A 27,228-nucleotide genomic window follows, 5' to 3' on the forward strand; every position below is an offset into this window, starting at 1 on the left:
TCCTGCCCAGCCCTGTCCCAGGAGCAGCCTGCTACTCTCCCTCTCCTCACCTCCCTGACTGCTGGGGACTCCCTATGTCCTCTCCTATGTACTGCTCTGCTGCAGCCCAGACACCCAGCCAGCTGCAGCCTCATGTATTTTAAACCCTCCGGAGCTTGCAGAAGCAAGAAGCTCTTGGCCTGGGGAGGACAAGGAGCCCCAGCCTGCTCTGCTCCACACCACACCACCTGGAGTCCTCCAGGCATGGAGCCAGTCATGTCCTGCTGATGTCCCAAGTGTGCATTGCCTGTTCCCCTCAGTGAGTCACTTTCTGCCTGGGACAACCAGGAGCTGGAAGGGGGAGGGTAGGCGGGCTATATGACTCCCATGGAGAATAGGGCACAGCAAAAAAAGTTTGGGAACCTCTGGTCTAAAGAAGCTTTTACCTTTGTGCAGATTGTTTTCATTCTGTGCAGTCTATCAAGTGACTCCTGGGGATTTCCTAGGTACTGTTCAAGTTCAGCATGTAAAATCCGCATGGAAAAGGGAACCATGGAACCTAGAATCATAATGAAACGTTTCTGAATTTGATTGCTACAGTTATCAATGCATATTGTTGCCTATGGTCTATATGGTATTTCTTAAAACATATCCTAGGCATATTCACTAGAGTAAGTGATTAGGAATTAAAATCTCTAAATTCTCTTCTTCCCTTGATTTAATAACTAAATGTTAAATGAGGAAAATGTTTGCTACTTTATAGAATAATATATTTTTGAACAGAGAAATATAACTATCTACAGACAAGCATAATCACAATGGTAAAAGTGTGCAACCAATTCATCCTTAAAATAATAGCATATGGTGTGTCTAGAAGTCCAAAAGAAATTAGAGAAATTTATTAGCAACTGAAAAATAAGGGTTTAGAATGGAAACTCATCTACAATTTAACTACAGAATTGCTACAGAAATACAATAACCCCTAATTTAACAATAGTACTGAAGAATTTAAGATGGATTTTCTGATGGTAGCTCTTAAACAAAGATGACACACACATTGAGAGAGACAGATAACCAAATAAGAAAGGAACACAAATTAAATGAAAATTAAATCACAGAATCATAGGACTGGAAGGGACCTTGAGAGATCATCTAGTCCAGTCCCCTGCACTCACGCTTCCTCCAAATAAATAAAAAGCAGATTTAAAGGGCCCCTAAAAAAAAAAAAAAGACAAAAAGAAAAAAATAAAGATAGAAAACCCACATATGTTAAAAGAAACTAGGTAAGAGAATGAAAATAGCAAATTGAACAAAAACTTAAGAGGAATACTGTAACAAAGGTGTATTAAATCTGATGTGTAATTAAAGAAAAACAAGGAAGTAAAATATGTTATTTGAGATTCTATTATCAGTACTTTGTATTGTAATGGTGCCCAAAGGCCTCAGTAAGGATCTGGGATCCAATGTACTCATCCCTGCAACACCAAACAGCTCCCCACCTCTCCCCCTACCCCTTTAGTTCAGTTTTTATTGTGTTAAATATTGTCTCCAGTGAAGACAGTAGTGTTCCTACGGAGGGACTCATTACGCTGTGAATCCCATACTGAATAAGGTCTTCCTTTCAGTGAGACACAAGGATACCAAACGGAAGGGGTGGGGAAAGAGAACTTTAACCAATATTTGCAACAAAAAGATTGCCTTCTTTCAATGTTATTAGAAAGTAAAAACAACAAAAAAACCCAGTAATCTAAGGACCCAATCCTGCAAGTATCTCGGCATCCTAATTGACTTCAATGAGACTCAGACCCACTTTGCACCTTATTTGCTCTCAGATATTTGCACGCTTCAATGGACACTGAGCAAAACTATCTGAGGTAAGAATCAGATCCTAAGAAACAAAGTTATTAGTAACAAACGGGAAAGCTATGATGGGGGAGAAGATGACAGAGAGAGAGAGAAAACACGCTTGTCTATAAAAGTCTAGTACACTAACCTGATGGCATACTCTAAACTAAAGGGATTATCCTCCACAGAGTCTCATTTTTGGCTCACCAGTTTTCATAAACAAGATTCAGGAGCTTTTTAGAAAGGTGATGAGATTTTGCACCTGCTCTAATAAGGCACATATATCAAAGGGGGAAATATACAAGGAGTTATTGTCTCTAAAGATTTTTTTAAAAAACAAGACAGAATCTGAACCAGAAAACCACTCACTAATTATGACCTTAAGAGAACTCCAATTACATCTAAGTAAATTCCCTTTCTCCAAAGGTAAGTATCCCCAAAGGCTCCTCTTAGAGACTGAAGTGTTCCCTCTGTAGGAGTACACACAATCTGTGTTGTATACTTTATGCGTTATGCAGCTAAAGAAAGCAAAAATGTCTTTGGAATTCTTTTTAATGAAACATTTAAAAACGTTATCAAACCAATAGCAAAGAGATTAGTATGTCCTTATACTGACTAGTAATCAAGCACAATACAGGACAAAACAAGATAAGGAAAAGTGCCTAGATCGCTAGAGAGCCAGGCATGCAAGCTGGGGACAACCAAAGTGTAAGCACTGCAGACTCTCTTCATCAGGGAACACTGCGCTAAAACAGTTTTGTAGCAGAATGCTATGAACCTCAAATGCCTTCTTGCAAATCTAAAAGCATGACCTAAGGTTGGCCATATTCTCTACCACAACGTTGGATCAATGAGCTGTAATTCAACCTTCAAGTAATAATTCTCCTAAGAAGTAATAACGAGAAATGCATAGACAGTATGGTTATTTTGGAGAAAAGTTGGCACATACTGGTGTGGTATGATCCATGCAACTCATGATATACTCTAATAGATTTTTCTGTGTCAAGCAAAAGGCAAATTAGGTCCAGTTTGCGAAGCAAAGATTCAGAGAATGTGGACTATAAAATGGAAAAACATTTAAAGGCTTAGAATCAATTTTTGTTGATGAAAGCGTTATACCAGTAACAACCCTGAAAAGAACTCAGAACAAGGCTGTATTATTGGCTCTCTTTGTACAAACTAATCAACCCAGTAACACAGCAGCAGTAATATCATGTGGGAGACCTGACTTGGGAACCAAATCAGCATAGTTCAGCCCATAGGCAGTTCCACAGAGGAAACATGCCTCTCACTAACACATCACAGAATATGTAAACCAGCTTTGGAACTATTTTGGAAAGTTATTGATCCTCTACATTGCTGCATGAGGCCACTAGTGTGTGTGGCAGTATGCTATCAGAGGCAGCAAGGGAAGGAGTAACCCAGAACCACATTACTAAGCCGTATCACCAAAGCTGGTGTCACCTTATGTTAGAGAGATGAATGGAGCTGAAGGCCGACTGTATCTGGCTTATAAATCACACTTCCTGTGTGAGTAGAAAAACTCATTTCATTATTTTCTGATGCAGAAAGCTATGGGAACTCATAGTGTCCTGCAAAAAGTCACATACCAATTTTGGTACATGCTGAAAGTCCCCAACAGCTCAGTTAGGATGGGCATCCAGCACAGTATTACCTAAAAATATACTTTATTTGTATTATTAATTTATTATTTGTTAAGCACAAATGATGCGCTACTTCATTGAGGGCAGCTGGCCAGAAACCACTCAAATGTGAACCATTAGTCTGAACCTTGCTGTGATGTCACAGCGTCCATCAAAGAGTACCGCAGCATGGAGCCAGTCCACAGGAAGTAAGAGATCAATACCTTGCTTCCACCCCTAGATTTTTATTTTATGCTCTTTGTGGCCCATGCTGACATCCCAGAAGGATCCAACACACTGGTGGTTTTTCTTCGCTCTGTTGCCTCTCCTGGAATAAATCTTGATAATATAGTTAGAATCCTTTTAAGTAAAATAATTTTTACTATAGTAATGTGATCCAAGCATATCTGGAAAAATTTTATTGGCCAGCAGCCAGGGCAAGTATACACGAGGATCAGACAACTGAAATTCAGTTACTTACTGTTCACTGAACAGGCTGCCAACCTGAACTTAAAAATCCTGAAGGCACTGACTGTACTGCCCTCCCACCTCAGTTTCCTTGCATATCCTATTGAATAGCAGAAAAAAAAAAAAAAAAAGGATGATTTGCTTGGTTGGTTGGTTACTTTGATAAATTATTTTTCTTGGTAAGTTTCACTTTGGGAGGAATGCACATAGCTATGCATATGCTCTCGTGAAAATGTGGTAAAAGGAACTGTTGCCATCCAGTGAGGAGAGAAAACAACTTTTAACTTGAACTTCTGATAGGGCACTCCAATCAGTCAACTTCCCCAATATTTTCTAACTGCCAGTCAAATCAGATCAGGAAATGGTCCTTTGAAAGGGAGAAACGTATGTGCATACACATCTTAATTTTAAGAACTAACTTTGTTTACAGAAAAACCCTGGGATGTTTTCCTTGTTGGACAATAAAGTTTGAGATCCAAACTGTTCTCAGATAAATCAGCTTGATCTCCTCCCCCCATATTGGATCTAGAAACATCTATCTTCATTTTTATTAAATGATTTTGATGTAGTTACTCTTAGGTACAACTCAGCAGCACCCATATGAAAACATGACATTACGTTAATTTAAGAAACAATTGGGGACTTATTTTTCTGGGGAAAAATAATGATCATTACTTTATGTTAGACATTAAAAGTCTTCACTGGTGTGTAAGTGTTAAAACCTTCAAAATACATAGACATAAAACAAACAAATCAACTTCTCTTGAAAATTTTTATGGCATCCCTATAAATTGCATCTGAAAGGGTTTGTTCATAAAAAGTTTTATTTTTACTCTAGAATAATTTTTTAAAAGAAACCAACAAAAATACTTCAATATTTTCTACCTACTGTACAATCTCTAACATCCAAAAATTGAATCGGTGGCTTTTTTTCAGATTGAGGAAGAGGAATACTTATCTTTAAACTGCTGTGACAGAAAAACATTGAGAAAGACCGTGAGAGCATGAGAGAAGCAATAGCAAGTTACTAAAAATCTTTTGAGAAGGTGGATGATTGTGAATCTTTGTTATCAAAAGACTCTGCAAGGTGACCTATGTGTGTATCACGGTGGAAGGGAAGGTTATGAGCATAATGGGCTCTAAAAGCAGGTCAGTAGAATTTCATGGGGAGAACGGAGAATGAAAAAGGCAAAGACCAAACTGCAATATGACTCTTCTGAATCTTCAGTGAAGTCTCATCAAGCTCTACTGATAAAAGGTAAAAAGCAATCTAATGAGAGAATCACAGAAAGTGCTGACTTTGAAGACTTAACAGAGCTCAATAAGAATTTTGGTCTAAACAATAGGACTTTGATTTGTTGCTCTGTGACACCACCACATCATATTGAATCAAAAGCATGTCTTTCAGTTTCCTCCTGCCGAGAGTAAGAAAACCAGTGCCAAAAGGAGCTGACATGGAAGAGCCCATTCTAGTAGAAAAGGGCAAATCTACAAAAAAAAAAAAAAAAAAAAAAACCAACCCCAAACACAGCTTCCACTGTCCTATGAGGCATGGATGTTGAGCCTTTTGATTAAAAAAAAAAAAAAAAATTCTTTTTGATGGTCTTAATATAAGGATAGTAACAAAGGAAAAATATACCGAGAATATTAGTACTGCAAATGTAACAAACCTTGCCCCCTCCCCCCAAAAAAGACAATGAAAATATACTAAAGATAAAAATACTAAATATACTAAAAAAGATATACTAAACACAGAACCAAAGAAAATAATCTAAATAAATTTTCAGAAGTTAGCACAGAGGATCACTGAAAATAATATAAGCTCATCTTTCTATTAATTAAAATATTGAAGGAAAACCATATCTATAGTAAAAATATAATACTTAAAATTTTGCTCTCTGAAATGAATACATATGGTTTTAAATAATTACTGAAACAAGATGAAACAAAACAATTCTACATTAGTTTAATAATGTCATAGTTGAATATGTAATTATAAAGATTTGCTTAAATTGTGAGGTAATTAGTCACCCAAACAGTATTTTTTGTTAAATGTGACAAATTGAGGAGTTTTGTATGTGCATATTGAGACACCAGAAAAAATATATTTGCTACTATAAGCAAAACACAGGATAAAAATCTGCTGTTCCAGTTTGGAAAGAAAGAAATTCGAGTATACTGCCAAACTAATAAACACTGATGGAGAGAATGACTCACAACATTGACACTCTGCCTCTCCATCTACTCAAGCACCTCCCACAAAAAATAAAAATATGTAACAAATCAAAACAACCTAAAACACAAGCAAACAAAAAAACCACCACAGTATTTTCCTTAAAAAGGGATGACAGCTGGAGACTCCAAGCAGTTCATTAGGGAGTTCACTACTGCTACTGATTTGATGTGGAAGGTACTCAGATACATGGTGATGGGCGCCAATGTTAAGCGGACAGACCGGACTTTGCAATATGAAACATGAATAATACATTAAGTAGTTTTAAAATAGCATGCTGCTGAATCTATAAATAGGAGAACTTAGGTATATTTACAATATAAATCAATTATAGTGATGAGAAAACATGAAAACTAAAACCGTAGCTGAACAAGAAATGTGAAATTTAAATATTTTATATTGTTGTAAAGCATTTCTATGTGAATTGTCTTGCATGTGATTACGTTGGAGATATCTAGGTTATGAGCTGTGAGAGCATCACTACCCTCTTACAATAAAAAAAAAAATTTCAAGTTGAACAGGATCATATAATCAGATTTACCCAGGAATGCACAAAGAACATTATCTATGGAATATAAAGAGAATTCTTTAAGACCATAGGTATTTCACAACAGTTGCCTAAAGAAGAAGTTGCAACAATTAGTATTCTGGAGCTTTAACGCTACGTAAACTTTTGATGACTACACGCTATCTGTGATAGCCACTAGTGATTAATATTTCTGCTATGAAAAGAAAGGGATCCTTCGAAGCTTTGTGGAAATGAAGGCAAGAACAGGAAACTGTTGTTCTCTCATTATTATTGCAATATTCCCTCAAGTCTTGTCTCTTTTTTTCCCCTCATTGTCTCTACAAAGTAAACAAAACTCTCAGTCCCAATTCATCAAAACTTGGCAGCTTGTAAGCAACACCCAATCCTCTCTGCAACAGCTCCCCAGTAAACTGCAGTGGAAGAAAACCTGCTGCAGTTCTCTTCTAAGCATGCTCTTACAGCTCAAAACAAATATTTGCACTAATTATTGTTTAAACAGCTTTAGTGTTACTCAGCACTACAAGCTTAATTTTGACCCTACTAAAGTCAAAGGGAATTTTGCCACTGACATTAAAAGGAGCAAGATCCAGACCTAGGCCAAAAAAGTATTAAGGAAAAACAAAACAAAAAACAAAAAACACACGTGGGGGGAGGGAAAGGTGAAAATTCAGGCACTAAAAATTCATTCTTCTTGAGATATTTAAGCTTTTAAAAGACTAATCTTCTGTATTTATATAAATCTACATTGTATAAAGAAAAGAAAACTAAAAATCTCAGATGTAAAATAGGGAAAATATTTCTCTTCATTTCAAACCTGCTAAATTACTACTCTGGTAAGTTTTCAGAGTTGCCAACTCTTGCAACTTTATCATGAGTCTTGGGATATATTATGTTTTATTTTAGGTTTTATTTAAAGACCCAGTGCCTGAAAACAAGTGCTAATGAAAGGTGAGACTCTCACAATAAAAGGAAAAGTAACTTTCTAGCCTTCATGGCGGTGAAGAAAAGCTTGGAAACATGGCCCAAGTGTACATTAAAGGCTCAGAAACTAGAAAGCAAATCACAAGAACCCCACATTTATTACTTTCTTAAGTCTCATGATCTTAAAGTCAATCTCATGATTTTTTGGGGAGTATTTATGATTTCTGAACATTTGGAGTTGGCAATAAGCGATACGATACTGTAAATATGAAGAGGGCCAAATTCCATATTTACTTTGATAAAAGTCGCATGTAAATGAACCAAATAATATTTAAGACTCAGAATAAAGTGAAATCATGAATGATATAGTCAGAGAATAAAGGAGAAGAAAATAAGTTAAAAGGAAAAGCGAAAAAAGTTGGTTAAAAGAGATGCACTGGTGCAGCTGTGCCACTGCAGCACTTACTGAAGATGGGACCTATACGGACGAGAGAGCTTCTCCTGTCAGTGTAGGTACTCCACCCCCCCTGAGAGGCTGTAGCTATGTCGATGGAGAAGCCATCCTGGTGACATAGCACTGTCTACACTGGGAGCTAGGTTGGTATAACTATGTTGCTCAGGGCCCCATGGTTTATAAACTAACAATTTATGATTTTTTTAATTTAAAATGTTCTCCTGCATCACTTTAATAGATCACGAAAAACAAAAAGTGAAAAAGACGTGGACAATAACTAACATCCAGATAATTCACTAAGAAAGGATAAAACAAGATGTTACACTTCAGTAGAGAAACTTTTGGAAAAATCCATGAAACTGTTGAAACTTAATCAAGTACTTGAAGTAACAGGAAATAGAGAAAAATAAAAAAAGGTGTTCACAGATTAATGCAGATCCATAAGTATGGCTAAGTAAGACTTGTCATAACCATAAGGGTAGCCTAAAATTCCTCCTTACCTGTAAGGGGTTAAAAAGCTCAAATAACCTGGTTGGCACCTGACCAAAGGAACCTAGGGTGACAAAAGATACTTTCAAATCTGGGGTGGGGGAGAGGCTTTGTTTTGGGTTCTTTGTTTCTGTGTTCATTTGCTCTTGGGACTAAGAGGGACTGGACATTAATCCATGTCCTCCAAACCATTCTGAACCAGTCTCTCATATTACAGAAATTGTAAGTACAGCCAGGGAAGGCGTATTAGTTTATCTTTGTTTTCTCAACTTGTGAATTTTCCCTTTGCTGGAGGGAGGTTCATCTCTGTTTTGTTTTAACTTTGAAACTAAGGCTAAAGGGGGGTTCCTCTGTGTTTTGTGCATCTTTTGTTACCCCGTAAAGTTATCTTCCAACCTGATTTTACAGAGGGGATTTTTACCTTTTAAAAAAAATTCTTTTAAGAACTGATTGATTTTTTTTCAGTGTCCAAAGATCCAGGGATTTGGGTCTGTGTTCACTTTGTAACCAATTGGTTAGGATTTTATTCTCAAGCCCCTCCCCCCAGAAAGGGGGTGTAAGGGCTTGGGGGCATATTTTGGGGGAACAGGAACTCCAAGTGGTCCTTTCCATGATTCTCTGTCTAAATCACTTGGTGGTGGCAGCATACTGTTCAAGGACAAGGTGGAATTTGTGCCTTGGGAAAGTTTTTAACGTGAGCAGATAAAAATAAGCTTAGGGGGTCTTGCATGCGGCTCCCCACATCTGTACCACAGAGTTCAGAGAGGGAAAGGAAACCTGACAAGGCTTAAGCAAGGTAGTGCAAAAAGTAGTTGAAGTAGAATAAAGAACAACAGATGCAAGGAATAGGAATTTCTTAGACTCCCATACATAAAACAAAGTTAATAGAACACTGAGGATCCATGATTAAGTGTGCAAACGTAAGGTTTCAGGCACAACTTTTATCTCTTCCCTTGTGCACATACAATACAATATAGTCTTGGTCACATGATTTTATACAATCTCTAAAGTAATACAACTGTAATATACTTTTTCTGCAACTTTACAGCATATTGTATTCTTACATATTTACACTATATTCACTGTGAAAACAGTTTAAACTATTACTGACACTTTCTATATGATAAAGTATCTTTTCTCTAACATATGCAATTTTAATAATTTTGGTCCAGAACCTGCCAACACTTATGAACACAAGTAATTCTACTGAACTCACTTATGCACATGAGTAATTCAATTCAATGGGACTACTCAAATGCATCTTTTTTTGCAGGCCTTTGGGCCTGATTCAGCACTCACTGAAACCAACAGAAAGAATCAATGAGCCAGGCCTTTGGTCAGTAAACTTCATAGAGTGCATTTTCTTCTGAATCACCAGCACAGTCTTCCTCAGACAGTGTACATCAAAGGATGAGAGAATTAATCAAAGTTTTGTGAACTCTGATGGCCTATACATAACCAGCAAATTTTCACTGTTACTAGTTCAGCACACTACATAGAACAACATGTATGGTTTTTACACACACACACAGTATTGTGCACTTCTTTGTATATCCAAACAGAATGTAAAATCCTGTATATAGGGCTGTTGAAAAAACCCCTCTTCTGCTTTATTAACTGAGAAATAATATGACATCATGTAGTCCAATATTGTAACATATACGCACAAGGGGAACCATAATTGTCACTTTATGCCTTTTGAATACTTAACCATGCAACTTTAACAGTCTATTAATATAGTTTAAAACAAAACAACACATTTTTTTAAAATTTAAAAAGAAAAAAGGTGGACACGCCAAAAAAAAAGTATCCTTCTCCAAGATTTCAAAGTTCTGCTTGCTTGCAAAAAAAAAAAGCAGCATGGTAAATTACATATTGAAGAACTATTTGGCTAGACACACCTGGCATGCCCTATCCCATACTCTTTAGGAGATTTACAAGTGATCAGTCAGTTGCCTAGAAAACTAATTTGAGTACATATGAATGCACAGCCTTCCTCAAGGGCCTTATCCAACAGCCATTTAGATCAATGGAAAGGCTCCCATTGACTTCAATAGGCACTGGATTCACAGAGTTTCAGGTCAGAAGCGTACATTAGATCATTTAATATGATCTCGTGTATATCATAGACCATTAAAACTCACCCTGCTACCCCTTTACTGAGCCCAACAACTTATTTTTGACTAAAACATAACCTGTGTTTGGCTAAAATATATCTTCCAGAAAGCCATCCAGTCTTGATTTGAGAACATCAATCAAAAGGAGGAGAGAATCCACCATATCCCTTGGTACGTTGTTCCAGTTAAAAATGTGTGCCTAATTTCTAATTTGAATTTGTCTGGCTTCAGCTTTGAGCCACTGGTTCTTGTTATGTCTTGTCTTGCTTGTCAACTATGATGCTGGAAAATCCTTTTCAGATCACTGCTTTCCAGCATACAGTCCCTGATTCTATAAATATGATCTGCAGTCCTTGTTCCTAGTGTATACCTTTGCATTTGGCTATATTAAAAAATAACATTTTATTTTAAATGGAATCAGGCCCTAAGTGCACTCTGTGACACATGATAAGTATGTGATTTTTCCCAATGCCCACAATTCAGTAAAATTGAAGTAAATTTCCATGGCAAATTTCAATAATTTCAGCTTTAGGATTATATTACTAAGCAACAAAGTTACAAAAATAATTTTATTATTATTATTTACAGTATTTTTTCCTCACGTTTCCTTTGCTTAAAAGCATTTGAACTGTTTTGTTGAAACTGTCCAAAACTTTCAGGTAGAAACCAAGTATGGAAAATTTCGGCACATGATCTGAAAGTTTCAGGAAGTTCTGAATAATTGAATAAATGGGCTTAGAATGGAAACCACTTCCCAAATTTAATCAGAGTGGGTCTTAACTAGTTTCCTGCTATATTTAATTTGTAGACCAAAGAAAATCAATGTTGTGCAACCATGTATGAGGTGCACGGAAATACGACAGACATAATGTTAACATTCAGATATGAAATTTACATACAATGACTACATGCACCAACCAAGATTGTGGCCACATTGTGCTAGGTACCATAAAAGAAAATACCGTAGTAAGAGACAAATCTTTCCCTGAAGAATTTACAATCTAAACAGACAATATAGACCAACCATGAGAGAAAGGAAGTACCATTATCCTCCTTTACAGTTGGGGCAAGTGACTTGCTCAAAGTCCCCCCGAGAATCTGGGCACTGAGTCCACTGACATAATCATAACACCATCCTTCCTCGAAGAGGGAAGTAGTCATAGTGGAAGAGTTGGGGAGAGTGAGCAGCGTGAATGGATGAAGTAATCATTTGCATGTTGAAAACACTGGGTGCTTTTGAATGGAAGTATTTCAAGATGAAAGAGGTGATTGGCAGAGAGTATATCAGTATGGAGAAAGGATTGTTATTTTTGTTTTATACATTGTTTCAACTACCTGGAACAAAAATGAGAAGCAGCAATGATATTTGTTGAGTATTATAACCTCTCAATAACAATAGTATTATAAAGATCTGATAAATGGATTACAGAATTCAGCAAATGAAATTTAATCTCATCAACCTATGGATCAAAGACAGTAAAAGGGAATATTATCTGCTTCAATAACCAATGGATTACATGGGAAAAGAGAAAGCAAGAAAGTATGAGTATATTAATACTAATCTATGACAGAAATAAATGTGCTATATTACATAATTAATCAACCAGTGGAACAATTTAACAAAGGTCATGGTGAACTCTTCATCACTGACAATTTCAAAATCAAGATAGGATGTTTTTCTAAAAAGATATATCCTAGGAATTATTTTGGGGAAGTTCTCTGGCCTGTGTTATACAGGAGGTCAGATTAGATTATCACAGTGGTCTTTCCCAGCCTCGGATTCTACAGAATTAAGTGTCAACTATATTGTCTGAAAGCGTTCCCTGTACTTGGTTACCTGCTGTTCTGTGGTCTGAACTGCATTGCCTAACTTAAGCCCAGCCCTGCAAAGGGCCCTTCATAGGTGGGCATATACATCCATGTAGAATCCCACTAGGCAAAGGGATGTGATGCACACATCGAGGACTGGCTGTATGCAGCCCTCCGCAAGATCAGAGACTTTGATTATAAACTCCTTCGGGTAGAGACCAGGTCCTCTATTATATATTATTGAATACTGTACCAAATATACTGATGCTGATCAAATAACAAGTACACCTCCAAATAGCAGTATATAAAAACAAATAGTAGGTCCTGAAATTCAAAAGCATATATATTGCTAAAAGGGTTTTCTACTCTCCAGTTGATGTTTATAAGGTTTTCTTCAGCAAGGGAGAAATTGACTGGCTATCCAGCAGAACAGCGAAAGTAACACTGACAGTATTACTCACTTGAAAAGCTAGTGAACAAAAGAGAACAGCCTACTTCTACTGCCAGCTACTGGAGTTCTCCTTTAACTCAGGTGCTGGAGGTCTCCATACTCAAGGTCCCTAAATTTAAACACTGTTGATAGCTTTTGGGGTTCTAAAAGCAGCTTTGTGTATAGTAAAAAGTATAGACAATGGGAATTTAAGTTACTTTTTTCCCAATGAGTTACCTTAGGTGTTACTTTTAATTATAGTAGGTTCAACATTTTCAGAGAATATAATTTTCAGGTTGACATTGTCCTTTTAATATATTAATAGCATAAAAGAAGGCAAAATTGAATGGTACCAGAAAAAATAAATCTCTCTTAAAAGCAGGACAGATAATGCAAAGACCTTGGAACAAATGGAACAATCAGTTAGATCAGGTAAAATTTGCTAAGGCCAAACATTCCAATTCATGTTCCAGTAAGAACAGCTACATATTTTGACAGGTGTCATAACAAACACCACCTGATGCCAATCACCAAATTTAAAATGAGAGACCAGAATGTAGCTGCAGCAGTTCTAGACCAAAAAAATGAGGATTTCAATGGCTGGCAATTGAGTGCTTCTCCTTCACACCCAAAATGCCTAGATATGCTTCCTGATCTGCTGTCTACAGCCTGCCCAAATGCATCATGGGTGGTAAATACCAGCAGCAATCAAATTAGTGCTTAACTAGGCTATGGCGCTCACTGTGAAGAGAAACTATTTAGGATTAGCTATGTGATCCTAATGAATTTCATCTGCAAGAAAACCCTTGATGTAGAAGGAAAAATACTAACCCCAGTCTCCGGAAGTCATTTTGGATCTGTACCATTTCTTTCATACCTTTCTATAATCTTCCTACACACTAAACATTTTCCACCTAGAAAGGTTGTATAGGGAAACAAGCATCCTTGTAAGGAGGAAATACAGAAAACTAAAAGGAGGGAGTGGGGAAAAGGAAAGGAAAAAAGAGAAAGCAAAAGGAGAAAGAAAAAAATACAAATTATTTAGCTCCAACTGTATACTTGGAAGTGCACAAATTTATATGGAGACATAGGCACAATTTTCAAAAGTGCCTAAAGCCCATTTTCAGAAGTGACTTAGGGCTTGTCTACACATTGGGCTAATATGCACTATGGGGGTGTGATTTCCAAAGCACACTAATGTGTTGTGCATTAACTGGTCTGTGCAGGCCCTGCTGGTGCACACTAAAGGTTCCTAAAGCTAATGCAGTGCTATTTGAAACAGTACTACATTAAAGTGCACTAGGGAACCTTTAGTGCATATCAGTAGGGTCTATACAGACCAATTAATGCATAACACACATTAGCGCACTTTAGAAATCACACCCCCGTAGTATACATTATTCCACTTTGTAGACAATCCTTAGTCACTTAGGCTCCTAAGTCCCACAGACTTTCAATGAGATTTAGGCTCCCCAAGTGCCTTTTTGAAATCTTTTTGAAAATGGGATTTAGGCACTTCTGAAAATTTTATTTGCTGGTACCCACATCAAACAGTTTACAACTTAAACACACACAAACCAGTTGGATACATATAATGCATTGGTTACTACTATGAGTTGAGAGGTAGTTTGGAAATCTTGCAAAAATACTTTTTCAAGGGTTTGGAGGATAATGAAGCTGGAAGAAAGAGATAAAGAAATACGAAGATGGCAGAACAGAAATAACAGTGGTTCTCTTACCACTGGTGACCATCGTAATTTTTCTCCACTGAAAATTACATAGCATGCTAGAATTTGGAAGTGAGTAACCAATCTCCACTTTTGGTTGCTCACTTCTAAAGAGTGCCATGTGTAACTAGACTAAGCAGCCATACAAGTGACTACATAACTTACCTTTTTGCCATGGTGCTGCATAAATTAAACAGACAAATATACCCACCCTGAACCACCTGGTGTTAATCATAATTTGTGAAATGCTGTATTAGAAGATTTATTCAAAGACAGAACAAGATAAAGGCTGAGCATCAAAATACACATAAATTTAAAGGGATTGTAAAGATCTGTCACACAACCCAAACACAATAGCTGACAAACTTCTCCAGCTCTGCTAGAGATTTTAGTATCTTTCCTGCCATCATCACGGGTTTGAGGGATGAACTCTTTGCTAACGCTGGAGGTCTGCCACAACTGCATTGCATGTGGCAACAGATAGGAATGTTGACAGCATATATAACAAGGGTTCCACTTTTTTTTTTTGGGCGCAATTTACCTGTGGAATAGATTAGCAAATGTCTGCTACCCATAAGTTGACACAGCTTCTGCCATCTCTTTTTTCTGTGTTTTCTCTCACACTTTTCTTTTTCCTGTCTGTTCTTTTTTTGTTGTTTTCCCTCCCCACTTGTTCTGTTTCTTCCCTACCCACCACTTTTCTCCTATTCCCTATTCCTTCACAACTCTCTGGTTGCTCCAATCTCACTTCAATTTCCCCATTCACCAGAAGGTTATTTGTTGATGGACATCCACCAATATCATTCAAAGCTGAGTCAAGCCACAAAAATGGGGAAAAGCTTGGGCCAGGAGGCTGCTCTCTGAATCTTCAACCCTATACAAGTGAGTTGTTCCACATATTCAGCTACTTTGGGGCCACACAAGAGCAAGACAGGGGGCTTTCAAGCAGTCAGCTGCCACTTCACCTGAAGATGCAGCAGCACATTTGCTGTGAGACCGTGTGGATACGTAGTTTCCCAACCCACAGTGATCTTCTGTTTTGCTCTATGCCCCTCGAAACTAGTCTTTTTGGAACCCATCTGGGAGCAGAGGTTCCAGAAGAACTCAGGCATGTAAGCGGGACATGACACATTTTTGTACTACACATTCACCAGCTATTGGTCAAAAACTCTGAATAAGTGTAGGCACAGAAAATAAATGTGCCTCTGTGACAAAGAGGCATACGGCAAGTTTCCTGTTAGATCTTCAGTAGCTTCTTTGCGATCACATGCATTTACCAGGTGCAATTTCATCTTGTATATATTATGTCCCACACAAGAAATCAGCACAAGGGACTTTTCAACAGCATGCGTTACTTTACGGGTTAGCATATTGGTGCCCGAGGCACAAATGTTTAGTATACGAATGTTTACTATCTGGCACGTAAATAACCTTGCAATGCTGGCTACTAAAGTGCCATGTGAATGCCTGTTCTTACTTTCAGGTGACATTGTAAATAAGAAGTGGGCAGCATTATCTTCCATAAACGTAAAAAAAACCCAAAACCTTGTTTGTCTAAGTGATTGGCTAAACAAGAACTCGGACTGAGTGGACATGTAGGTTCTAAAGTTTTACATTGGTTTTGTTTCTGAGTGCAGTTACATAACAAAAAAAAAAAATCTACATTTATAAGTTGCATTTCCAAGATAAAGAGATTGCACTACAGTACTTGTACGAGGTGAACTGAAAAATACAATTTCTTTTGTTTCCTTTTTTACAGTGCAAATATTTGTAATCAAAAATAATATAATGTGAGCACTGTATACTTTGTATTCTGTGTTGTAACTGAAATCAACAAATTTGAAAATGTAGAAAACATCCAAAATATTTATAATAAATTTAAATTGGTATTCTATTATTAACAGTGATATTAAAATTGCAATTAATTGTGAATAATTTTTTAAATCAAGTTAATTTGTTTTGAGTTAATCGCTTAAGTTAACTGCTATTAATTGGCAGCCTTACTTTCTATTAAAACCTCAAATTATTCTTGGATAGGAGTCAGCCACAAAGGGAACACAGTCCTAGTTACAGGGAGCAAAAAGCAAAAACCGCTAGAATAAATAGTTGAGGGCTGTTTAGACTCACACCATTCACAGACTCTCACCATAAGATTTTCTGCCTTTACCAGTCACCCAGAAGTATCATCCTGTGGCTACAATACAGCTGCAACTTGAAAACCCAAGTACTTGTACTAAGACTAGTAACATTGTTCATGAGAAGGTGCACAGTGCGAAATCAGTTTCTTGGACTTCTACAATAAAATACTGAAGAACATGTTCCTTAGTTAGCATCTACATTTAACTTTCCACAAGACAATGAGGGACTGGGTGGCTGATTTCATTTCAAAGGAATAAGAACAAATGACAACACTGGGAGGAAGTTAAAAGAAAGAAGGTAGTGAATTGTGCATGCAAGGGAACTTTAGTAGGTCAACCTCCCACCCCTTCTGTCATAAATAATAAAGGGAAGGGTAACCACCTTTCTGTATACATGGCTATAAAATCCCTCCTGGGCAGAGGTAAAGTCCTTTTACCTGTAAAGGGTTTAGAAACTCAGGTAACCTGGCTGGCATCTGACCCAAAATGATGAATGAGGGGACAAGATACTTTCAAATCTGGAGGGGGTGGGGAAAGGCTTTTGTCTGTCTGTGTGATACCTTTGCTGGGAACAGATCAAGGATGCAAGCCCTCCATCTCCTATAAAGTTAGAAAGTAATCTAGCTGGAAAATGCGTTATGTTTTCTTTGTTTTGGCTTGTGAAATTCACTGTGCAGGAGGAAATCTGTATTCCTGTTTGTGTGTCTTTTTGTAACTTAAGGTTTTGCCTTGAGGGATTCTCTATGTTTTTAATCTGACTGCCTGTAAGATTATGTTCCATTCTGATCTTACAGAGTTGTTCTCTTATCTTTTTTTGTTCTGTTTTTTAAGAATCTGATTGGGTTTTTTGGGTCTTAAAAATCCAAGGCTGGTTTGTGCTCATCTTGTTTATTCTCAAGCCTCCCCAGGAAAGGGGGTGTAAGGACTTGAGAGGATATTTTGGGGAAATAGGAACTCCAAGTGGTCCTTTCCCTGTTCTTTGTCTAAATCACTTGGTGGTGGCAGCATACTGGTCAAGGACAAGACGAAATTTGTGCCTTGGGAAAGTTTTTAACGTAAGCTGGTAAAAATAAGCTTAGGGGGTCTTTCATGCAGGTCCCCACATCTGTACCCTAGAGTTCAGAGTCGGGAGGGAACCCTGACACCTTCTATCTGTGTTGTGAATTTGGGAAAAAACACAAGATATAGTATCTTCAATTTCTGTAGCATTTAAAACATTCAAATAGAGATTTTAATTTAGAGTTTAAATTTAATATAATAGAAAATGTTAATTTTCAATAGTCTATTAACCAGAAACAAACCCAAATCATCCCAGGTGTGAACTGGATAGCAATTGAAATCTTTTCCATCAATCATCTCACAGAAACATAGGAATCAGAAATGGAAAAAGACCTCTATTATTGCTGGTGGCTTTATAAGCTGCTATTGTAATGAACACAGACACAACTGCTATGTTTAATAATAGCGTAGGTTGTGTACACACAAACGAAAAACCACAACCCCATGAAAAATCATGGAATCCATGACTCATGAAAGCCATGAAAAATATTTAGCCTCAGATGCCCCAGTGTATTATATAAAGCAGACGTGCAGGCAGCAATTTTGAAGACAGCTCATTGCCCAAATACCGAGCCTACTTTCATTAGCTATTACAGGGCAGAAAGAAGAGCAAAACAGACCTCTGCATTTTCCACTGTATGCATCCGATGAAGTGAGCTGTAGCTCACGAAAGCTTATGCTCAAATACATTTGTTAGTCTCTAAGGTGCCACAAGTACTCCTTTTCTTTCTAAGAATAAAGTCTGATTATAACAAACTACAGTTATTCATTAATATCGTTCAGTACACATTAAAATCACTTGTTTGTATTTCTAGATGTGGTCTCTCAAAATATATCAAACTATTTTCTGTAAGCAACTTTAGTTTAAAGCTAGTCACATTAAGAGTATAGAATTAGAAATAAAAATAACTGTCAACAGCTTTCAAACGACGTTTACCTCTTTCTCCAGCTTAGACAATGCATGATATGTTCCAAAATATCTGAAGTTGCATATTAGAGGTAAGAAACTTGGAGGCAAGTTTTCTGGAGACTATTTTTACTCCTGGAGATAGTGTTGATATTCTAGATATTCTGAATCAGCAGGTCAAATACAGGCAACATAGGCTGATTATCTTATTTCACCTTAAAATGTCTCCTCAGATCAAACTTGATTTCTTACTCACACTAATGTTCTCTTTTACCAAAATAATCTCTGGAACCAGGTCCAAAGTATCAACTATAAGAAAACAGGTTAGTGTGTTTCCCTTTTCAGTTTACAATTTAAGGATTTCAAAGACTAAGGCCTTGTCTACACTACTGGGGTAAGTCGACCTAAGTTACGCTACTACAGCTATGTGAATAATGTAGGTGGAGTTGACACAGCTTAGGTTGACTTACTGCACTGTCTACACTGCACTGCGTTGACTGGAGATGCTCTCGTTCTGGTGGAGTACTAGAGTCAACCGGAGAGTGCTCTGTGATCATTTTAGCGGGTCTTCAATAGCCGCACTAAATCAACCCCCACTGCATCGATCGCCGTAGCGTCGATCCCTGGTAAGTGTAGACATCGCCTAAGAAATGTAATAAATTCCCAGAACATTCAGCGTATGGATTTTTTCTTTTTAAAACAGAACTAACAGATATGGTTTTAGATAATTTATTGAAATCTGGCTGGTCCATTGAAAGAAAGCAATCCAAGTAAACAACTTTGTTTCTTTTCAGATGCTATTCTATTCCACAAGCTGGCAGCCTTTTGGATTTCTTTGTATGTGTATAAATCTTGCCTGAAGCAAAGTATTTATGTGGCCACTCAAACAATTGAGAACACAAGTATTTTATAAATGGAGCTGAAAATTTACTTTAAAAATAAGGACATCTATGAGGAAAGTTAGTATCATACAGAAAAGACTTCAGTACAGGAAACCGCTGAGAAAGGAGACAAGGAAATAAAGGTAAATTAGAAGAGCTGGGGAGAATTATGTAGATACAGCAGTAGGCATAAAAGAAAGACTCCAACAAATGTGTGCCTACAGAAATTTCTTCCACTGAATGCATCCAATGAAGTGAGCTGTAGCTCACGAAAGCTTATGCTCAAATAAATTTGTTAGTCTTTGTGACAGGTGTCGGTCGGTCCTCCGAGCCCCTAGGGGCGATGGAGAGCTATGGTCTCCGTGGCTGACCTTGGCCACACCTTCCGGGCGTTGGGGAATTAGCGGGAAGGTGTGCCGGCCGGAGTCAACAGCGCGCCCCTCAGGCAGGGGAGCGCCGGGGTAGGGGAAAGCAGGCCCACCCAACTCTATTGCGTTCCAGCCCAGGGCCCTGACAGTGGCGGGAGGCAAAAGTCCCGCCGCTGGGTCAGCGGGGCTGTCCGCGCCCGCTGACCAAACACACCCACCCAACGGTGTAGTTCGGCCCCGGGCTACTTCCTACCCGGTCTCTCAGGAGGGTCGCTCCGGTCCTTCCATCTCGTCCGGGTATTCCGCTGCGGGCCACTCCGGTCCTTCCATCTCGTCCGAGTATTCCGCTGCGGGCCACTCCGGTCCTTCCATCTCGTCCGAGTATTCCGCTGCGGGCCACTCCGGTCCTTCCATCTCGTCCGAGTATTCCGCTGCGGGCCACTCCGGTCCTTCCATCTCGTCCGAGTATTCCGCTGCTGGCCACTCCCAATCGGTATCAGACTCACACTGGCCCGGGCTGCAGTCAGGCCCCTCCAGGTCCTCTGGGTATTCAGCGGCCGGCAGCCCTGGTTGCCACAGGCCTTCCCCCCGGTCAGGCTCCTCCTTGCCCAGGGCTTCGCCTGGGTCAACAGCAGGATCGCGAGGGAGCAGCCAGCAGCCTGTGTCTGTCTCCCTCCCTGGTGCTCTCTTCACTGGGCAGAGGGCCCCGCCCTTTGTACTTCCTGTCCCACCCTTCCCCTTCCAGGGATTGGCAGAAGCGTGGCCTGGCCCCGCCCACTCAGGCTCAGAGGGTGGCTCTTTACCCTCTGATTCTGAGGGGAGCCACCCTGGCTCCCTACAGTCTCTAAGGTGCCACAAGTACTCTTTCTTTTTGAGTATACAGACTAACACAGCTGCTACTCTGAAACCTACAGAAAACTAGTGTGAGATAGAGTAAGTTTAATTCTAAAAAAGGGAAAAGGGGCATACCATATCACAGGTGAAGTTAGGATGGAGTCTGTAGTAGAGAGAGTCTGGAGCACTGGGCTTGGTACAAGATCTGAGGCCTGAATCAGAGGCCGTGAATTAACGCTAGGCCAAATATTAAAGTAGCTGGTTATAAGTTTATGAATTTGATAGAGTTGTTGCTAGCGTATTAAGTATTAGATATTTACATAAATATATTTCAATGCTAGTATAGCTATACACCAATATAGTACAAGATAAGATAGTTTGACAGAATAATGAATAGGGATGTTTTGTTCAAGATATCAGGAACAAGGAGAGGTAACAGATGTCATGAACTATATAAAGTGTCATGTAAGTTGTGTTTTCCAGTTGTTTGTCTCAGCCTATAAATGTTGGGGTACCTCACCTTAATCCTTTGTGTGGCCTAGGGGAGAGCAGAAATTCCCACTGCTGACTGAGTCTCTCCTTGCTATTAGGCACTCATGTGTTAGCCTGCCTGTAATCACAGAGCCAGAGCACCAATATTGTGCATAGGAGGCAATAAACCTGGCCAAGTGTCTGTCACCAAACCGTGCCTGTGGTCTTTATGAGTAACATCAAGATTTGCTGAATGAGCAGGCTGCCTTATTTGCTGTTAGTAGTGATAACATTGGAGCTTCAAGGACAGAAGCACTGGGCAGCATGAACAGCATTATTGAGGCAACGACACTCCAGCCTTCAGCACTTGGTCTACTGAACCAGCTATCTGCGCAGAGCTGGGACCGCACATCAAAAGAATACAAGCCAACTGACAACAGAGTGCTATAGGATTATATTGCCTCCACAGAACCACTGTGTAGAATGTTGCACACCATGCCTTGCCAACCACAAAACAATTCAAAACCGGTAAATTCATTAGGAGCTCACATGCATGGACTATAAATTCCAACTGCAAATATAAAGGCCATATTCACCTCACCTTCTCTGTTCTCTTCAGCCTCAAGGCTGTTTGCAGATTCCAAAGAAAAAGGGGATTATGGGATATCAGTATGTATTTGTATGTACAGACAAAATAGCCTTCCTTTCTTCCCGAATGAAATTGCCTTGGCAGATCCCTTGATAGATAAGCAGACAGTAGCAATGCACACAGAAGGGTTAAGGAATAGTAATTACAGAGACCAAAACCTGTTCCTGAAACAAGCATCTGCTCTGGCTCACAAATGGGGGTAATCATTCACACAAATACATTTTTGTTTTACTGGATTTACAGTTGGCCAAATGTACCACCAGTCACTTTGGAAAGTGCCACAGAAGAATCATTGCAGTGTTGTTGTAGCTCTGTTGGTGCCAGGATATGAGAGACTCAGGGTGGGTGAGGTAATATCTTTGATTGGACAAACTTCTGTTGGTGAAGGAGACAAGCCTTCGAACTCCACAGAGCTCTTCTTCAGACCTCACACACAAAAGAATGTAGCAATACAGGAACAAAAGACTTTATAATCTGAAATACAGAAAACTGACTGAAGGTGGAAAAAGGGGATGAAGCATACAAGCAGAATGGCCAGGGCAAAGGTTGCCACATATATTGGTAGTTTTTATTTTAATCGCATAAACTATCCACCAATTTCTGTCCTGTTACTCCCTGGTTGCTGCTGTTAGTGAGTTTTAAGGAGGAATTTAAACAGAGAGTAGTGACCTAGCATATTAGCTCCAGAAGCATAGAGGGCAACACAGACAAAAACATGGACATGACTGTGTGAAGATCAGATTAATGTGGCATCACAACCTAGCCCAGTCCCACTCTCTGGACATATACCAATCTGTTGTGATAGAATCCAAACACTGAATCCCATGTGCTTCTCAGCCCTGAATTGTGACTAGAGCTGGTCAGAAATTTTTTGATATGTTTTTAACTGAATAATGCAAATTAGTTAAGACCAACACCAAAGAAAGAAAAACCCACTACAAAATAGCCAACGACCCACTGATTATCGCATTCACCGAAGACCCACGTTCAAATTCCTGATCTGCCCAATTTGGAGCAGGGATTTGAACCTGCATCTCCTATATTCTAGGCCAGTGGTTCTCAAACTTTTGTACTGGTGACCCCTTTCATATAGCAAGCCTCTGATCCCCCTAATAAATTAAAAACACTTTTTAATATATTTAACACCATTATAAATGTTGGAGGCAAAGCGGGGTTTGGGGTGGAGGCTGACAGCTCGCAACCCCCCACGTAATAACCTCGCGACCCCCAATTTGAGAAACCCTGTTCTAGGCTATAGTCTCAGTCTCTCTCTCTCAGTCTCTCCAGTTGGAGCTGTTCCATGTTATACGATCAATTGAATATTCATTGGGCCACAAAAAGAATGACTGACTTGATAGCCTACTGATCGGGGCACTTGCTTGGGATGTAGGAGATCCAGGTTCAAGCCCCTACTCTGCCTCATTCAGACTTGACCTGAGTCTCTCACAACCCAGTTGGGTGCCCTACCACCTAGGGCTACAGGCTATTCTTGAGTGGGTCTCTCACTCATGTTTTTTTTTTTAAAAATACAACAGGGTCTCATCTTCCTTCTGCACTGGAATAAAAAAAAGTCAAAACCTCAACTTTTTTGTGAAACTGAGTTCTTGTTTTCTGGCCAGTACTATTAGTGACTGATCACTGTTTCTAGCTCTGGGTCTCAAGTACACTCCCAGCTGCAGACTCTGTGTTTGACACCCTTCTTGAGCAATGGGATCCCTGGAGTCCAACTGTCTAGACCCCCTAAACCAGTGCCAGACCTCTTCTGAGCCCAGAGTTGCTTAAACATGTTTTCCCCAGAGTCCACCTGGCTCCGAGAGCATTGATTTCCTAGTTATACCCTTGAGGGACAACATATTCCTAAACTGTCACATGGGACAACAAGGCTGGCATCACTGGTAGCGTTGTCAACAGTGATAGAAAACTGAGAGACCTGGTGAGCTTCAGAGGAAATAGGAGAGGTACATGTTGGCCAAAATAATTTTAATTGACAGAGATTTTTTCTTCTACCTTCTCTCTCTCACCTACTTAGAATGTAAGCTCTTTGAGGCAAGGATAGTGTCTGACTACACGTTTGTGCAGTTCTTAGCAGAATAAGGCCCTGACCTTAGTTGGAGGCTTCCAAGCACTACCGTAATACAAAGGTATTCAAAGAAGAGATGTCAGAGACAAAGACAGATGTCTGACTGGATTGAAAGAGACGAGTTAGAAGTAGAGAGGTAGATCTGTGAGTACCAGCTGCAATAGAACGCAAGACAGGGTGTAAAAGGGAGACGACAGAGTCCAGTGGGGTTCCATGGGAAGTGGGAGCTAAATTAGGAGAAGGGAAATTTTGGGGCTAAGAACTAAAACCGGATTCTGCTGCAAGCCTCTCCAATCCTGCAGGAGCAAATCATGTTAAAAGCAGCCCAGAGAAATATTTAACATTTCTTGGCTGGAGCATAAAAAGTTAATGGTTTCAGTTTGTAATTTATTAAATTTCCTGTTACTAATATTTCCAATGGGTAGATATTATGCACACTATTTAAAATAAATGTATTAAAACTAATTTGTATAAGTTATTTGTATATATACTCTTCTTAAAGTGCATTTTAATCGCCTGCTTCATCTATATATTGTGAATAAAAAATTCTTACTTTTATGCTTGTTACACCACAAAATTAGAAGAAAAATTAGAAAACAGCAGTGTATTGTGGATACATGTTCATGCACTTTATCGAAAAATATATGTATGATTTGTGTTCATCATTTAAATTAGCTGGTTAATGATGCATAGATTCTAACTTCCTTTTATTCATATCCCAACACTGTGTGATTTAATTCAAGGCAGAATCAGAATTGCTCTCTCTCTCTCTCGTCCTCTGCAAGATAGCGTAGTTCGCTTCCCAAACTTGAGTCATGCAGGTTTGATAGGTGCTTCCAAGCCTTAATCTAGTACTCAGCCCATGCTTTATAAGAAGCAGGTCAGCTCCATACAATCTTCAGCTGATTTCTCTTAGAGGTGATCAGATTACAGAGCAGGTTGATACATCTTACTGTAAATAAGAAGTGAGGCATGAGGTCAAAATCTCCCTGTTGTAAGATCTTCATTCTGTGATCTTGGCACCTCAGATATGTAATCTTGAAATAGAATGCTTGCCGACAGCTCATACCTTCTACTACAGATAATTTTAGCAATTGTATGAAGTTCATGACAAGCTGTTGTTAAAGAAAGACATTTCAGATCTTGGGTGTAATGGCACTGCAGAAACAGAGTATTTCATATCCAGTCTCAGAAGGAGGAGTCAATGCAATATCTGCCGAATAGCCTACTATATACAGTCTGCTATCTAAATTCTGACAGGTTTCAGAGTAGCAGCCGTGTTAGTCTGTATTCACAAAAAGAGAAGGAGTACTTGTGGCACCTTAGAGCCTAACCAATTTATTTGAGCATAAGCTTTCGTGAGCTACAGCTCACTTCATAAGATGCATAAAAGTGGAAAATGCAGTGAGGATGTTTTTATACACACAGACCATGAAAAAATGGGTGTTTATCACTTCAAAAGGTTTTCTCTCTCCCTCTCCCCCCCCACCCCACTCTCCTGCTGGTAATAGCTTATCTAAAGTGATCACTCTCCTTACAATGTGTATGATAATCAAGGTGGGCCATTTCCAGCACAAATCCAGGGTTTAACAAGAATGTCTGAGGAAGGGGGTGGAGGGGTGGCGGTAGGAAAAAACAAGGGGAAATGGGTTACCTTGCATAATGACTTAGCCACTCTAAATTCTGCATATTACTCAAAACTCTCCTGTGGCTAAAAGCTCTCATGCATTGGCACAAACTGTACACACTTTTTTCTGGGCTAAAATTACTTATTTTTAAAGCTGAAGAAGTTGTCAACATATCACCTTTACTGCTAACCTCACATCCTAAGGAACACAGCAAGAAAGAAGAAAAATACTTGTAAAGCATCAAAATGTAAAAAAAAAAAGAGGGGGGGTATGAAAGCTTAGAGATAAGGAGTGAGATCCTCATCCCCGCTCTAGCCCCTTTAAGTAGCCTAAAAAAGCCAGAGTGACAAAAAGGGGCCCTACAAGCCCCATATCCAGCTAAGGAGGATTCCCCTAGTTTAGGAACCTGGGAAGGCCAATTACCAAGGAACTTCTTGCAAACCTTGCAGGAGAAGGGTGCTGAGAAGGAAACAGCTACAGCTTACAGCACTGTGGAGATTCTGGGCCTCCAAGGCTGTTTAAGTTACATCAGAGGCCTCTCCAAACCTCAGATCAGCCCAGGACTGCAAGAGCTCATAGATGGCTTAAAGACACCATAGCTATCCGCAAATCTACATAAGATGTGCTGCGAGTTGTGTTATGCATTTTAAAGGTGCTACACAGAATCTCTGCCAAGTTCACTATCAATGACTCTGTTTGGTGATTGCCCCTCACCTATGAGAGTTGGCACTTGAGAGAGTCCAAACTCGTCTTTTTTGGCCGTGCTGGTCTACTGAGATGCTTCAATGGAAGAAAAAGTCATACAATGCACTGCATTAAATAATTTCGTCTTCTATAAATGTGAAAGATCCTGGATATTCTTAACGTCCTTCCTTGGCAACGGCGATCAACTGTGAATTAGAATACTGTGGAAAGTAACTCATGGAGTTAGGGAAGGCTGCTATGCCTAGTAAGAGAGAAGAACTGGAGGGTTCCTATGTAGTGCTGGACAAAGGAGCTAGGCTACACTTAAAATTAAAATCCTGCTGCCACATTGCAACCATTTTAAGTAACAAGAACCAGTCTAAATTTAATACTCAGGGTGGAGGAGAATGTGGATAAATAGATTGTAATTGTGATATTATAAACAACCCTACTCTCAACAATGAGAAATATGTTATGGCTTTTCCCCCCCCAGATTGTTCAAGTGGAACATAAAAATCTCTCTTTTACTATTTTATTGCTTATGAACCACTGGACAATAATTTTTTGTTCAAATAAAGAACAACTATGATAAACCTAGGGATCATCTAGCACCAATGCTGTGGTGTTATTGAAGTTTAAAACGGTGAAAAGCGCCCACATATAGTTAGCAAAAGTTCACATTTTGAACTTCAGCAGTGATACTTGAAATTTATGGAACCTCCTCAATGAGACAGCATGAACAGGAGGACAGAGATCTCTTAAAATATTAGCAATATCTTTTCATGCAGCAGCAGGATTTGCCTAAAGACCTGGGGTGAACCTATTATTATTATCTTTTTAGTTTTAATTACTAAATGGGGGTCAATACCACATTTGATTAGTATT

The 27,228-nt window shown here is 39.0% G+C and overlaps 1 protein-coding gene across 2 annotated transcripts in view; it reads right to left on the reverse strand.

The window, feature by feature from the left end:
* The window catches only part of TRAPPC12 (trafficking protein particle complex subunit 12), an 80,363-nt gene that overhangs the window by 26,992 nt on the left and 26,143 nt on the right, over nt 1–27,228 (reverse strand). For both annotated transcript variants that reach the window (XR_013345560.1, XM_077812575.1), the window contains exon 6: nt 426–538. Coding sequence is in view for 1 of the 2 variants with exons in the window: in XM_077812575.1 (XP_077668701.1) it covers nt 426–538 (113 nt within the window). In the remaining variant the exon portion in view is untranslated. The remainder of the gene's footprint in view (nt 1–425; nt 539–27,228) is intronic.

This window comes from Eretmochelys imbricata, chromosome 3 (assembly GCF_965152235.1).
Source record: "Eretmochelys imbricata isolate rEreImb1 chromosome 3, rEreImb1.hap1, whole genome shotgun sequence".
NCBI classification, from domain to species: Eukaryota; Metazoa; Chordata; order Testudines; family Cheloniidae; genus Eretmochelys; species Eretmochelys imbricata.